Genomic DNA, 14019 nt, shown 5'->3' with positions numbered 1-14019 from the left:
ATTATAAGCCTTGTGGACATAAGCACATATAACAACATTTTTCATGGCATAAAATGCCAATTTTAAGAAACTTTTTGTTCTTTTTTTTGCAATGAGAGACGAAGCTGATTTACTGTATTAGATCTATTCCTTTTTTCTGCTTTTGATATGACTGCCTAGTTTTTCTTTCCTCTTTTGTGTGAGATTCTGTCATAAACATAAAAAGATAAAACTCTTCACATTGTTTGCTTTTCTGAGACTGTAGGTCAATTTGAAAATATGAAGGGTTTATAACCCATGTAAATATTAAAACAATAATGAATCGAGGACTATAATAACAGATTTAGTAAAAGTTATTTGAGTTCCAAGAGTCACACAATCAAACCAAATGTATTACTTTTTATCCTCTGCTCATTTGAGTTTAGTCTGACCAATCAGATGAAAGAGTTTCCTGCTGTTTTCTAGCAGGAGTCTTTATAATACCTGTCATACAGCAATGCAATTTATTTGTTCATTATTTTTTCTTTATGATTGCAAATTACTGTCTTATTTTCCACTTTTGCTTGTCTTGGTATTTGCCTCCATTTTACATTTTGTTGGTTGTTACAATATTTACAATGATAGATTTTGCCTGCGCACATGCACGCGCACACACACACACAAAAAATTGGAATTCTCCTGCTGTTACAAGGCATAGTGAGAAAATCAAAGCATTAAAATATCACGGCAATCATCAGGTCATTTATTTAGTGTCAGTCTTGGCAAGCTGGAGGGAAAGACAATTTGGCAAGAGTTTATATCTAGAGATGAGTAATATAATTTCTATTTTGACACCTGGATCCTCATTTTTCTGATAATTTTTGGAATGAATTTTCAGAGCATATTACTTCATTTGGGCCTGCGAATTCTAGGTATCAATTGCATATTGGGTAAATTACTCAGGATTATATCTCCAGGTGAAATGCCAGTAAGTAAACACTTGAAAACAGACCAATAAATCTTTTTCTCTATGTGTTGCATCAATAGAAAGATACCAATCCATTCCAAATAAAGGTAAAAGTTAAATCTGCCTCCACATATCAGAAGCAGAGTTCAAAAGATCTATTTCTTACTAAATCAAAAAATGTATCTGGCAAAAACAGGTATGTTTTTGATATGAAATAATGAAGAAGGATCCGTGTTGCAAGTCTGCCTGCTTTGTTCCAGAAAAAATTGATGGACTGATTGATGTTCTCTGTAGGGGCCTTTCCTTGTTCATGTCTTTGGATCATCATATTTCCAACAACACTGTGAGCCATCTCTCTGGAAAGCTAAAGTCTATTCTCTGTCCATTGGCCATTGCTCACCTCCAGAGCGTTACTAGCTGTATGTTGCCCCCACAACTGTGATACCATTGACCCTCCTTACCCTATTTCTGTGTTCAGGAATCTGGCCTACCCCTCACACCCCAAGACTCACTCCCTAGATAAAAAGAAGCACATTATATAAAAATGGTCATCCTAAGGTTATCACTCTTTGAAGGAAGTGCAGTTCTTTGGAAAGGGCTGAAGGCAAAACTGACATATGAGGAGATGTCAGCTTGGCTTTATCTCTCTGGCTTTGTCTCAGGTCTGAACTGGCCACAATGTCCTGTCCTCCTGTGCTGAGACATGTGAGTGAGCAGAAGGCCTTGATAAACCCTTTGCTCCCACCTGCTCAACTTCTTCAATCTGGCCACCCACAAACCTCTTTTCCCTTGTCAAACCTTAAGGCTTGTAACCCTGTGGAGCCTGTGCCTACATCACTGACACCATTATCTGGAGTTGCAGTTCAGTCAAACAACTTCAAAGAATTTGACCAACAAGTGGAAGTAATATGAAATTATGATGGTCTTTTCCTTTGGACCCAGTCCAACAGAATAATAAAATATAATTGAATTATGGAATAGTTTGGGTTGGAAGGGACTTTAAAGATTAAGTTACAACCCCTTTCCATGGGCAAGAACATCTTTCACTAGATCAGCGACCTCAGGGTCCCATCCAAGTTGGCCTCAAACACACTTCCAGGGATAAGGTATCCACATCTTCTCTGGGCAATCTGTTCCTAGATTATGTGATTTAACTCAGACTGACTGGTTGCTTTGGGATGAACCCCAGTACCACAGCTCTTAGCAACAGTTTAGACTTCCTCATCATGCCAATTGTTGTTATGGACTTCAACATCAAACAACATCCTCCAGAAAATGTTTCCCTACCTCAGACATCATCTCCCTGCTAGCACTCCTACAGGTGCAACCAGGAGCCACAGTCTAAGGATTTTTGTGTTATCTGCTCTTATTCACTACACAGTCACAGAGTGGGTCAGGTTGGAAGAGACCACACTGGGTCATCTGGTCCAACCTCCCTATGAAAGCAGGGCCACCCCCAGAGCACACTCTACAGGAGTGTATCCAGATGGTTTTTGAACATCCCCAGGGAAGGAGACTCCACAGCCTCTCTGAGAATCTGTTCCAGTGCTTGGTCACTCACACCATAAAGGAGTTCTTCCTTGTATTCAATTTCTGCCCATTGCATCTTGTCATATTGCTTGGCACCACTGAGAAAAGCTTGGAAATATACTTTTGATATCCTCCCTTCAGATACCTGTAGACATTTATAACGTCCCCTCTCAATCATCTCCTCTACCCCTAGAACGAGTTCACTCTTCAAAACCTGTCCATGCATGTTTGTCTGAGGTCTCATTGCAGAAGTCAAAGCTGTGAGTGTAACTTGCCTCTCTGCTCCTCCCCCCCAACAGCCTCCATTAGCATCTCATTCTTTGCCCAGTTAATTCAGGAAATTAATGTGGTAGCTTTCCTCAAATCACTGAAAGGACTAGCTGAGTGCCTAGTCCCTCACTTAGACTAGAATTTGTTATTTAAGGCCCTTTTGGACTCTTCTTGCTATAGATAGGTCTGCTTTTCCAGATAGATAAACATCTCTTAGTGCTAACAGCTGGACCTCATGGCTGCTTCGCATAGAGCAATGTTCCTTCAGAGACTATGACACCCCGAGAAGCTGAGGCTTCTCACCATGTTGCAGCCAAGATCTAACTAGGAAGCCAATTTACCTATCATTTCAATTGGTTGTTCTGGCTTTTTTTCCTCCAAGCTGCTACCTCTGCAGTTGAGAGTTTTTTTTACCACCAATGTCAAGAGGAATCTTTTTGTACTAACACCGCATTCTGTCACCAAGTCTGATATATTACTTCTCTCAATGCACTGCCCATCAAAATGAACACAGCAAGCTTCCATGCAGTTGCCAGGGTGGAAACAGATGGCAGCATGCACTGTCCCCTAGACCTTAAGCGGAATAAAGGGAACTGCTGGGAAATGTGTCTTTCCTGGACTGTTGTCACTCTGATAGCCAGACATTTTAGCACACCTGTGCCTGGTGCTACACTATGCAGTTCAAGCATGCCAATAATATTTACTAGAGGATTGCTGCACTAGTGGTTTCATTAACGTCTCCAAGACTTACACACATGTAAATATGAACGTGTACTCATTGCTGGCTAGAGTTCCTTTCCATTCACCTACATATGAATGTACGCTGAGCTATGGCTTAAAGATGGAAGGAGAAGTTGCCAGCAACTCTCTTCCTTGGAAGTACAGTCCACATATGCACTTGTTTCCCACCCTCCTTCCACCTTGTCCCTGGATCCCTTCAGAAACCAGGTGGGGTTGGGACTGTGCAGCTGAGACACAGCTGCAAAGACCATCAGGCTCTTTCCAGAGATGTCTGTGACTGCTGCAAGGGTAAAACTTTTCTTATCTTTATCATCAGATATATTCTTTGAATCCACACATGGAGTGTGCATATGGAAAACTGGTTGATAATTTATTTCTTTTTAATTAACAGTGAAAATATTATTCAAAAGGAAAAGTCGGTTCTACTCTTTTTCTTTTTTTCCTGCCTCTCCCTTGATTCAGTACAATTTGCATGCTGCAGCACTTGCTCTGTCTGTGTCAAAGACTGGGGGCGGTGTGGTGGTGGGGAGTGCTATATAAAATCCCACAGAAACTTGCAAACGCAAGTCTCGGTCTTGAAGGAAACTACTGAGAATATATTTTGGTAAGTGTATTTCAGATGGGAATGCTGTAGAAAGTGCATAAGTGCCTGCTTGATACAGCATTTTCAGGACTGTGTTATTAAAAAAAGGTGAGATAGGGCATTCTACTGTATTCCTCACATAATCTAATGATTTTCTATTTGTCAACATAGTTGTCAATAAAATTTCATTGCTCCATCTCTTTTTATCACTTGCAAGCTTATGGGGCTACTTCAGACTTTATTTTATTTTGTAAATCAGGGACTATAATGAGACTGATTTATAATAATATAAAATAGGGTTACCCTATGGATTCCTCATTCTAGAACAGCCCTTCCAGACTAAGCTTACTCCCTGATCCCACCAAACGGATTAATTGCTTCTGCTTGGATTTGAAACAGGGAATTACATAGCAGAAGTATTTGTGCAAAACTTTAATAAGATACAGCACCCAAAACAATAATACTAGGCTGAATACCTATTGCATTTATTTGACTGTGCAAGTTGTTTCTTAGCAGTAAGAGATGAAATATACAATTAATTTTGTATGAGTGTGTGCAAAATTGTGCTGAGTTGTCAATGCTCACTCTGCAGATGTATCTTTTGTGTTGAATTAGGTGGAAACAGCAACTGATTCAGATACTGAAAGCAGAGGCTTACGGGAATACCACTCTGTTGGAATTCAAGTGGAAGATGAAAAACGGTAATTTAAGCATGTTCAAAAATCTGTAGCCTTTCGTAAAACAACACGCATTTGTAAACAGATTTAATAAATAACACCTGACAGGTGCTGCCACTAAATAATCCCCAAAGCCAAATTCCTTATATGCATGATTATCATTTGGTAAAATTTTTGGAGATTGCTTAGCAGTTGCTTCACATTTATCTAGCTTTCCAGTTTTTAATTGGAGGGAAAAAAAGTTAAAGTATTAAATTGAAATAGTGGCTTAATATAATTTCATTATTATCAGAACAAATACTAAGAGCTACATATTGCAACAGTCTTCCTTCGACAGGACTCATGCTGATCCAGGCTTTCCCAGTCCACAAAAGGAAACAAAATTCTTAAGATGGTACCTTTATTCTAAACTAGAATCAGCTTTCTGATTTGTTCAGTCCTTGTCTAGTTTTGTAAAGCTGCTGGCCCATGTACTGACCCACAGGTTAAACCTGGTAGGTACTGTTTGTCAACTACTGGACCAGGGCCATTGTCTCATTTCACAGCAGCTGTCTGAGAGTATCTGGCTGCTAATTGCCTTTTGCCATCATGGACTACAAATAATTTGAGACAATGGACTCCAATGTGAAAAGATTTCACAAATAATCTTTGCTTCTCTAACATTTTAACACAAAGCTTTTCTAAAATGTTATTATTCACTGTCATATAACAGTGGATAATCAACTTTTAATGGGCACCCTATAAGACCAAAAAAACCCCATCCCACAGTCCTAAACGTGTTGATATTATCTTTCTTTTATTACAGGATTCTCAAAAATCCTAACCGAGCAGATTTTCAGATCTTTCTACTTAAAATTCTGAACACTGGAAAAATTTTTATATATATACTTTACAGACTTCTATCAGGAAGTTCTAGTTCTGCTAGTTATTTCCAGTTTATTTAGTAATGACACGTGTTATTTTGTAGTATGAGAACAAATCAATATTTGCTTCCAGAGACAATTTAAATGATTTTCTTTTGTAGCCTTGCTTAGATCAATGATTACACTATGCATTTTGGTTTTCCTCTCTGTTGCTACTCACCATCTAATTTTAGTGAGATACACACAAAGAAAAAATGTTTAGCATGAAGTCCAATGAGAAGAACAGAATCCATTCCTTCTCACTGAAACGTTATGCTGTGTCTCTGTATTGTCACATACATTATTTATATGTCTTAATATCTTTTCTTTCTTCCCTCTTCACCAAGACATGGACGATTCAAGCGCTCGAACAGCGTAACAGCAGCTGTCCAGGCTGACCTGGAACTGGAGGGTTTTCCAGGACACATCACCATGGAGGATAAGGGACTTCAATTTGGCTCATCATTCCAGCAGCACTCAGAGCCCAGCACACCCACCCAATATAGTGCAGTGAGAACTGTACGGACACAGGGACTGTTCAGCTACAGAGAAGATTATAGGACCCCAGTTGACACCTCAAACCTTCCACCACCTGAACCCTGGCTGGAGCCAGCCATCGAGACAGTAGAGACCGGGCGAATGTCTCCTTGCCGACGGGATGGGTCTTGGTTTATGAAGTTACTACACACTGAGACTAAGAGAATGGAAGGATGGTGCAAAGAAATGGAAAGAGAAGCAGAAGAAAATGATCTTTCTGAAGAAAGTAAGAACATTTCAGTATATTTTCAGTATACAGACAATTACTAAAATATGAAATCTGTTAGGATAGAGCTGTGAGTTGTGGTTTGTCCTCACTCATTCTGTAGGAGCCAAGAACCATAATACATAAGAACACTGTCCTGTGGCTGGCTGCACAAGATAGTGCTTCCCAGAGTAAGGTTTTGTGGAAGTAGTCAAAGAACCAAGTCTAGAGTCCAGTGCAGGATCACAGTATGGTATTACATAGAGCTCAGATGGTGCAATAGCTCCATCCACAGCTCCAAATTTGACACATTCTTCCCATTTACTTCTCCACGGCTTGACCCTTTGCCAGAGCACACAGGGTGGTCTTACACGAACATTGTTCTGCCCGTTTCCTGAAACCTGCAATTTTGCCTCTTAGTGAGCAGCCATTTTAAAAATGTTTCTATTCCTTTACAGGCACTTCAGCCTGTTGGAAGAACAGAAAGCATAGCAGGCAAGAACAACAGTTAAAGTATTTCTGTGTTTAGACAGGCATATGCATTATTAGAAAATTCAGCTGCGTTTTCTTTTTACAATTTCGTCAAGAATCATTATTATTCTCTCATGTCCTGTGGACACCTTGAAAGGAGTGATGGGATAAAGTGAAAAATAATGTAGACTATTTTGGAACAAGATCCAAGACAGCGCTAATGATAGTAATATATCAAAGTGGTCCTAGGACTCAGTAGCCAGCTCCCTGTGATTCCCTTTGAGGTCAATTATCCTTGTTCTTCCGGCTCAGTTTTATAAATATTTCAGTCCCTGACAATCTGAATTATTGTCTCAGCTGAGATTTTATCAGACCACAAATGAATTCATATTAAGTTTTCTTACTAGCATCTTTCCCTGCACTCTTACAAATTTCACCATCACCTCTGAGAACTGTTTCCTGATTGCCTTCATTCGCCTTCAACGAGTTCTTGCTATGATGTACCCTCAGGTCTTGAGCCAGGCCAGCATGGTGACTAAAAGGCCAATTTCTATTTCTTACACTCACCTTTTCAAAGCAAAAAATGTCTATGTTTTTACATCATCATGTTTTTGTTTTGCAGTCATATTTCTCTGCTGTATTGTGCACAAGTCTGCCAAGTAACAACAGAGGATTTGGGGTGGGGCAGTGAGTAAGGCTAGTTTTCCTTCCTTCAGCCTCTGGTGCTTTATGGACTGTGGGTTTTGTCCTTATTTTCATCATGGCAGAGCAGAGCTCAGAATTTTCCGCTTCCGTTGATACTTTGAAGGCTTTAATACCCTTCTAGGGACTGTTAAATAACAACATATTTTCCTTTGATTAGCCTGTGGAAGATTTTCCAAGCCTTTCATAATGGCTATTCCTCAGTGCTTTTTTTCACATGTGTCGTATTTTTCAATTCTTCAAGTCTTTGCAGTGCTGAATACTGACGTTTCAGTGGCATCATTAAGAATCCCAAAGCACTTGCTTCCCGTACCACCTGTTACTGATGTAGGAACATCAGTGTTCTCAGTCTCAAGCAGAAGTTCAAAGAGAAAGACTTTGATCTCCTTTGAAAGAGTAAGATTATTTAGGGGGCAAAGGGAGAAACACACGGGTCATTAGCCACTCTCTTTCCTGGCAAGGAGTCTGCAGGCAAGAGCTGGACTTTTCCAGCCTCCTCTCTTTGTAGGCCCTTCCTTTTGCACAGCCCCAGTCAAACCTTCAGCCGTATGAAACGAGCAATGGAAACACGCTCGCATCCGTATCCCTTCCTCCCTTGGAGATGTGGAGGGGCATTTAGAGCTGTTACTCTTTGGAATATGAAACTGGGTACTTCATGAGGAAAACTTAGATGACCTGACTTTAGCTGACTAGCTGTTCTCAGATGCAGAGCAATTCTCCTTCCCATCATGTGAACCTATACTTTTGCACTCCAGATATACTCTGGAACAGCTTACTGCATGGTGAAATGGAAATCCAGAAGGTAGTTTTCTATAAATTGCACATAGGACACGAAGACAATATGGACTTCAGCAATTTTTATTAATATTAGGAATTAGTGACACTAACTTGGAATATTTCAGTCAAAAAACAAAATATAGTACCAGGATTTTGTTTCCCTTTTTAAAGAGGGATTCAAATTTGGAAGAGAAAAAGAAAGAGCAATTCCCTGATAACACAGTTGATAAAATACAACTGAAGTGTGGTATTCACATGCCCTCTGAACAGAGAGAAGCTGTGGGAGAAGCAGAGAAAAGAATGATGAAAACAATTCTTATCTCATTTGTTGCTCCTGTGTTTGTGCTTATGTGGAATATGTTCTGGAGATTGTTTACCCAAGGTGATTGCTTGATTGGATTCTGGTGGAATTGTTTATGTTAATTAGCCCATCAGGACCAAGCTGTGTCCTTACTGTGGGGACACAGTCACAAGTTTTCTTTAGTAGGATTCTTCAGTAGTTGGTAGTAAGAACAGATACAGTATAGTACAATGTAATATAATCTAGTTTTAATAAAGCGAGGGTTCAGAGGGTTCAGCATTCCGAAGCCTTGGAGTCAGGTGCCAATCGTTTCCCAGATTTGGGGCCGCCTTGCATTTTCAATACTGAAATCCTTGAAGTCTCTTTTTTCCTCTCTAACAAAAATGGGTTAATTACTTGTTTTGGGGGGAACTGTTTGACATCCCTAATAGGTTAAAGAAGTTATAGAATAGGTCTACATAGTGTTTGCAAGGTCAGAATTTGTGTTCAGCTGACTGTCTAAAATTCCTATTTTCATTGTATATAACTCATTTCAAGACATCTTTCTGAAATAATTTCCAAATTACATTATTTTTAAATGGTCTCCCTTCATCTAATAACACTTACATTAAGTAAAAGGAAGTTTTCAAAGAATTAATTTCAGCAGGGGAATGAGCATTCTAAAAACTCTGTGTGAATAATTTTTTTTCCTGTTGAGTCCTTAAAACATTTTGTATATCCAGTCTGAGCTGCAGAGGTTGTAAGGTGTGTATCCTCAAGAACTTAAATTTAATAACAACACAGCATGAAATGTATCTTGACATATTTAAACATTTGCCAGTTCTTGAAGAAAACAAACAGAAATGGCTGAGCCAAAAGCAAGTAAATATGGTTTTCCATTTTCCAGCAAGACTACTATTCCCAAACCACTTCACAGCAATGTTTGCACATTCAAACTGTCATTCTTAACTCTGAATCATTTCTTTTTGGCCTGGATATATTAATTATACGTGAAGACCGAATATAGCTTTGCGTCTCATAGGAGAAGGCTGCCTTTATGATACCACTTCTATTTTTTTTTTAACATGGGAACAGTTAAAATAGAACTGCATTTTAGAAAACATTTTCAGTTTTGGTGTTAACACAGCAGCCCTGAGATCACCAAAAGCTGTCTGATTACTATATTGATTTTTTTCTTTCACAGAACCTTTTCTTCCATAATGCTGTTTTAAGAACTTCACTCATCAGGTTTTAGAAAAAGAGATAATCATTGCAACAAAAATAACCTCTCCCTCCTTTTTTCAGAGCTTTTTTTTTAAATTTGGTCAGTTGCCATGAGTTTTATTTTGTAGTCTCTGCAAAGTTCTTACATAGTTTGTGGAAGCAGTTATTTGTGTTCTGTTTATTACTTTTATATATATATATTGTGTGTGTGTGTTCATTATATGTAAAAAATATAGATAAGTGTCTGTAACAGTTCCCAGGATTAGACACCTGGTCACTTGCACTCACAGGGTGTCTCCAGGCAAAGATAAGTGTTTCGCATGGGTGCCGACTGGAGTTTCAGTTTAACACCCTGAAAATTGTGTTTGGCTATTAGTGTGTAGGTGATGACAAGGAAAACAATTTCAAGTGTCACAAAGCTCTTGAAGACCAAGAGGGTCAGGACTCTGCATCCCATGAGCATGGTGATGGGAGCAGGGAGAGCAGAGCAGGGAGAGGGAGCCGCAGTCCTGCCCGCAGCTTGCAGGCAGGGCTTGGCAGGGGAAAGACAGCGCTGGGTTTCTCAGTGTCAACTGCTTGGCCACTGGAGTACTTTGTTATGGAGAACAGCTCCACAGAGATTACCTCACATAAAAATCCTTAGGTAGGTGCAAAAATTAACTATAGGATGAACTATGCCAGCAGAAATGTTGTTTTGCTGGTATCTTCTGCATTGTGGTTAGCAGCTCCGCTGGCATAGCAGCAAAGTGATCTCAAGTGGGGAAAAAAAATGAAGATATTAGAGTGAGAGCTCAGAGTATCACCCCTCTCTCTCATTCCCCTTAATTCCATGGATACTGGACCATTCCTTGCTAATCCTCTAGTTGATATTTCCACAATACTAATAAGCCTGAATAGTAATAGAAAACACAGAGTAAAATCTCCCATAATTTTAGGTGAATACAAATCAACAAAAAAAATCCACAGCAAACTGATTTTAGTATATTCATGAATTAATTATCCATAAAAGCTTTCTTAGGTGTTTGACCAAATATAGGTTATCCTTTAACCAAAGAGAAATTACTGACATCCTTTTCTAATGCTTTTCACAAACCTATGCTTCAGCAGATATTGAAATTTCCAGTTGGAGTGTTGTGAATGAGTAAAGAATGTCTTAACTGTACTGAAACAGTCTATAAAGTCCTACAGTGTGGCATCCAATAATTCCTCCCAGCATTTGTATTGTTCTGCTGGAATGTTCTCCTTTTTGCACCTAGCTTTGTTGAGGTAAGAAGCAAATCTGCAGCAAGTCTCTGTTGGTGAACAAGGGTCCCATTACCCTCCAGAGCACTGCCAGATGGGGGCTGTGCTGTCCTAAAATGCCATCTGAACATTGCATATTTATTTTTGTGTCTAGATGCTCTGTTGATAGTAAAATAATATTTCTAAAGATTGTTAATTCAAGTTTAGAGATTAGACAAATATCATGCCCTACTTTGAGTAAGGAGGGAGAACTAAATGCCAGTTTCAATATTTTTCCAGGCATATTATTTCAGATTGTGGAGTAATTTATTTACAAGTATAGGGAGGGAATGAGAAGATCAAATGGAATGAAAATTTAAATTAAACTATGTCATTTAAATAGACAGTAATGAATGCCAGAAGCAGATTGATTGTTAGCAGTTTCTCACTGCTGGTACAGCAGTGGCACAATTGAACAAAGCTTTTAACCTGCCAAGATCACAGTTACAGCATCGGATTATAATCAATTTCATCAATACAGATCTAACTTTTCCCTCTCTACTTTTGTGATATGAAATAATTACAAGGTTTTGTAGAATTTCTCAAGCAATTCCACACATACAGGGGAAAAGACACCATTGTGTTAATTGTGTAGTTTACACAATCTCTAATCAGGTGTAAATCCTGAGCCTACTCTTACTGAAGTCATGGTCAGGGTTTTGTATGTCTTCAGAGCTGAAGTCATGCAGGACCATGCAACAAAAATGGAGTGCTTCATCTGCTTCAGGGAGCAGAATTAAGGTTGTGTGACTCTTTCCTGACATTTGGGCAAATACAAAATTATCCTAATGCAAGGAGGTTTATGGATTACATGAATATTATGTCTATTTATGTGTATTGGTAAATTTTATCATCGTTTATTTACAAGAAAAATCTCTAGCCATCACCAAACATCTCAATCTCTTCAGTCTCACATTCATCATTTTTTCATGGAGATAATCAATCTGCACTCATCAGAATAATTCCCCAATGCATGAAATTAATAACAAGGCTTTGGATGTCTATTAATATTGTGCTAAAGATTATGAGTTGAAGTGTTTTAATACTTTAATTTAATTACAACAAGGCAGAGTAGCATGAATATGAGAGATTCTAACCTCTATGTTTTATTACATCTGATTTACTTATTAAGATGGAAATAGAGTTAGATCTTTAGTAAATTCTAGGGCTGTAATTATACATGTGTATTCAGCACTGTAACTCAATGGCACATGCAACCATCACAGCCTTATGTCCCTGACAAATGTGTATCCCACCACAATGCTATGTTGCCCTTGCCTAAATCTTGACCAGTCTGACTGGGTTTTAAATCCCTAATGCTTGTTGACATGATGCTTCATGATAACGAAGATAAAATTAATGTTTATTTAGTAGGAGGGTTCAGATAGCTGAGGTTCACTAGAAACTATCAGACATATATAGATTCTGTCAGGATCTATATTTCTGCAGAAGAGCTAAAACCGATGCCCCTCACTCAGACTACGTATTTGAGCTATGAACTGTAAAATTCAGCAGAGGAAACTAAAACTGAACTTTATTCACCAGAGACAACCACTATAACCATCAGCCCGTTGAATCAACCTCACTCTTCTTTTGCCCAGTGAATCACTGAACATAGCATGGAATAGGTGATGCCAGGGATCTGCTACAGCATAATTCCTCATCCTGGAAAAGGAGAACCTCTGACCCCACACTGGGAGTTTGTCTAATGTCCTAAGCTACAGATCACCAAGAGAAAAAAGGAGGATACAAAGCTGCTTGTCACTAAAGTCATTGCCTTTATTAAAAATGTTGAAAACCAAATTAAAGAAATTTGTGTCAGATCAAGTGAAAAATTTATTTTTTTGTTTATGTTTTGTATGTTGTTCAGGTTTTAACACACAAATATTCCTTCCTGTATGCCAGTAACACTGTAGAGGAAAGTGAGGGGTTTGTTGATCAAAAACCCCAAAACAATTAAAATGATTTATTTCATTTGGCCAACAGAACAAAAACAAACCTCAGTGAATTATTCATGCAGCCCTGAACCACTTAACCCTTCTACAATGGATGTCACACAGGACTGATGAATTATGTATATTTCTGTTTAATTTAGTGTTGTGGCACAGCTGTACTGTTTGCCTAACAGAAAATGGAATAGAGTTTGAGAACCACAGCTCTACATTTTAGCACATGCCTTGAAAGTTACAGAGACTTTAACAAGAGCCCAACATTTTTAAATTATCTCTTGCTACTACTTGAAGGTGAGCAAGTGTTTCACTGGTCTTAAGAAAGCAGAATTAAAATGTAAAATCTACTACCAAAATACTGTTTTCACATGCCCTCCTGTACTTATTCTAAATAACAGCAAAATTATAAACCCTGCCACATTTTAATGTTTCCTATATCAAAGGCTGCAGATCAGTTGTGCTGTATCAGCTTTATTCCACACTTACACTTAACACCCTGTGTGAATTATCAAACTTGGTTTCTCCAAATTGAAGTAAAATATATCAGAGTAATTCCTGTCTACATTTACCCCACCTCTCTATATCTTTAACATTATTTAAAGATCTGGAAATTCTCCTGCTAAAATGAATTTTTCACTGAGACTGCAGTTTATAATGCTTTTTAAAACTTTTTTTATTCATCATAGAGATGGATGTGGAGGAAAGGAACTGTAGGAAAGGATATGTAGGAAGGTATAGAAAAGCATGGTGCCACCTACCAGTGTGGTATTTATCCCAGCAGATGTGGGAGTCAGGATGAGTTAGTTTCTTAGAGATAAGCCAATCCCCTCAGGTAGTCCTGTCAATAGAAGGACAGAGACATCTCCAGGAGGAAATTCAGCTCATCTAAAAATAAGTGCCTAGCATGGCTGAGCTGGTGAACTCAGATCACTGATTGTAATGCATTCAAAAATTTTAATTTAGAC

The 14019-nt window shown here is 38.6% G+C and overlaps 1 protein-coding gene across 1 annotated transcript in view; it reads left to right on the top strand.

Annotated features, from left to right (window-relative positions):
* Positions 1-14019, top strand: part of DLGAP2 (DLG associated protein 2) — a 103433-nt gene that overhangs the window by 73548 nt on the left and 15866 nt on the right. The window contains exons 7-8 of the mRNA XM_059842802.1: positions 4665-4750; positions 5976-6391. Coding sequence (XP_059698785.1) covers positions 4665-4750; positions 5976-6391 — 502 coding nt within the window. The remainder of the gene's footprint in view (positions 1-4664; positions 4751-5975; positions 6392-14019) is intronic.

The sequence above is a fragment of the Haemorhous mexicanus genome, chromosome 3 (assembly GCF_027477595.1).
Source record: "Haemorhous mexicanus isolate bHaeMex1 chromosome 3, bHaeMex1.pri, whole genome shotgun sequence".
Classification (NCBI taxonomy): Eukaryota; Metazoa; Chordata; class Aves; order Passeriformes; family Fringillidae; genus Haemorhous; species Haemorhous mexicanus.
Note: the sequence above shows the minus strand (reverse complement) of the source record. Positions and strands in the feature narration are given on the sequence as shown.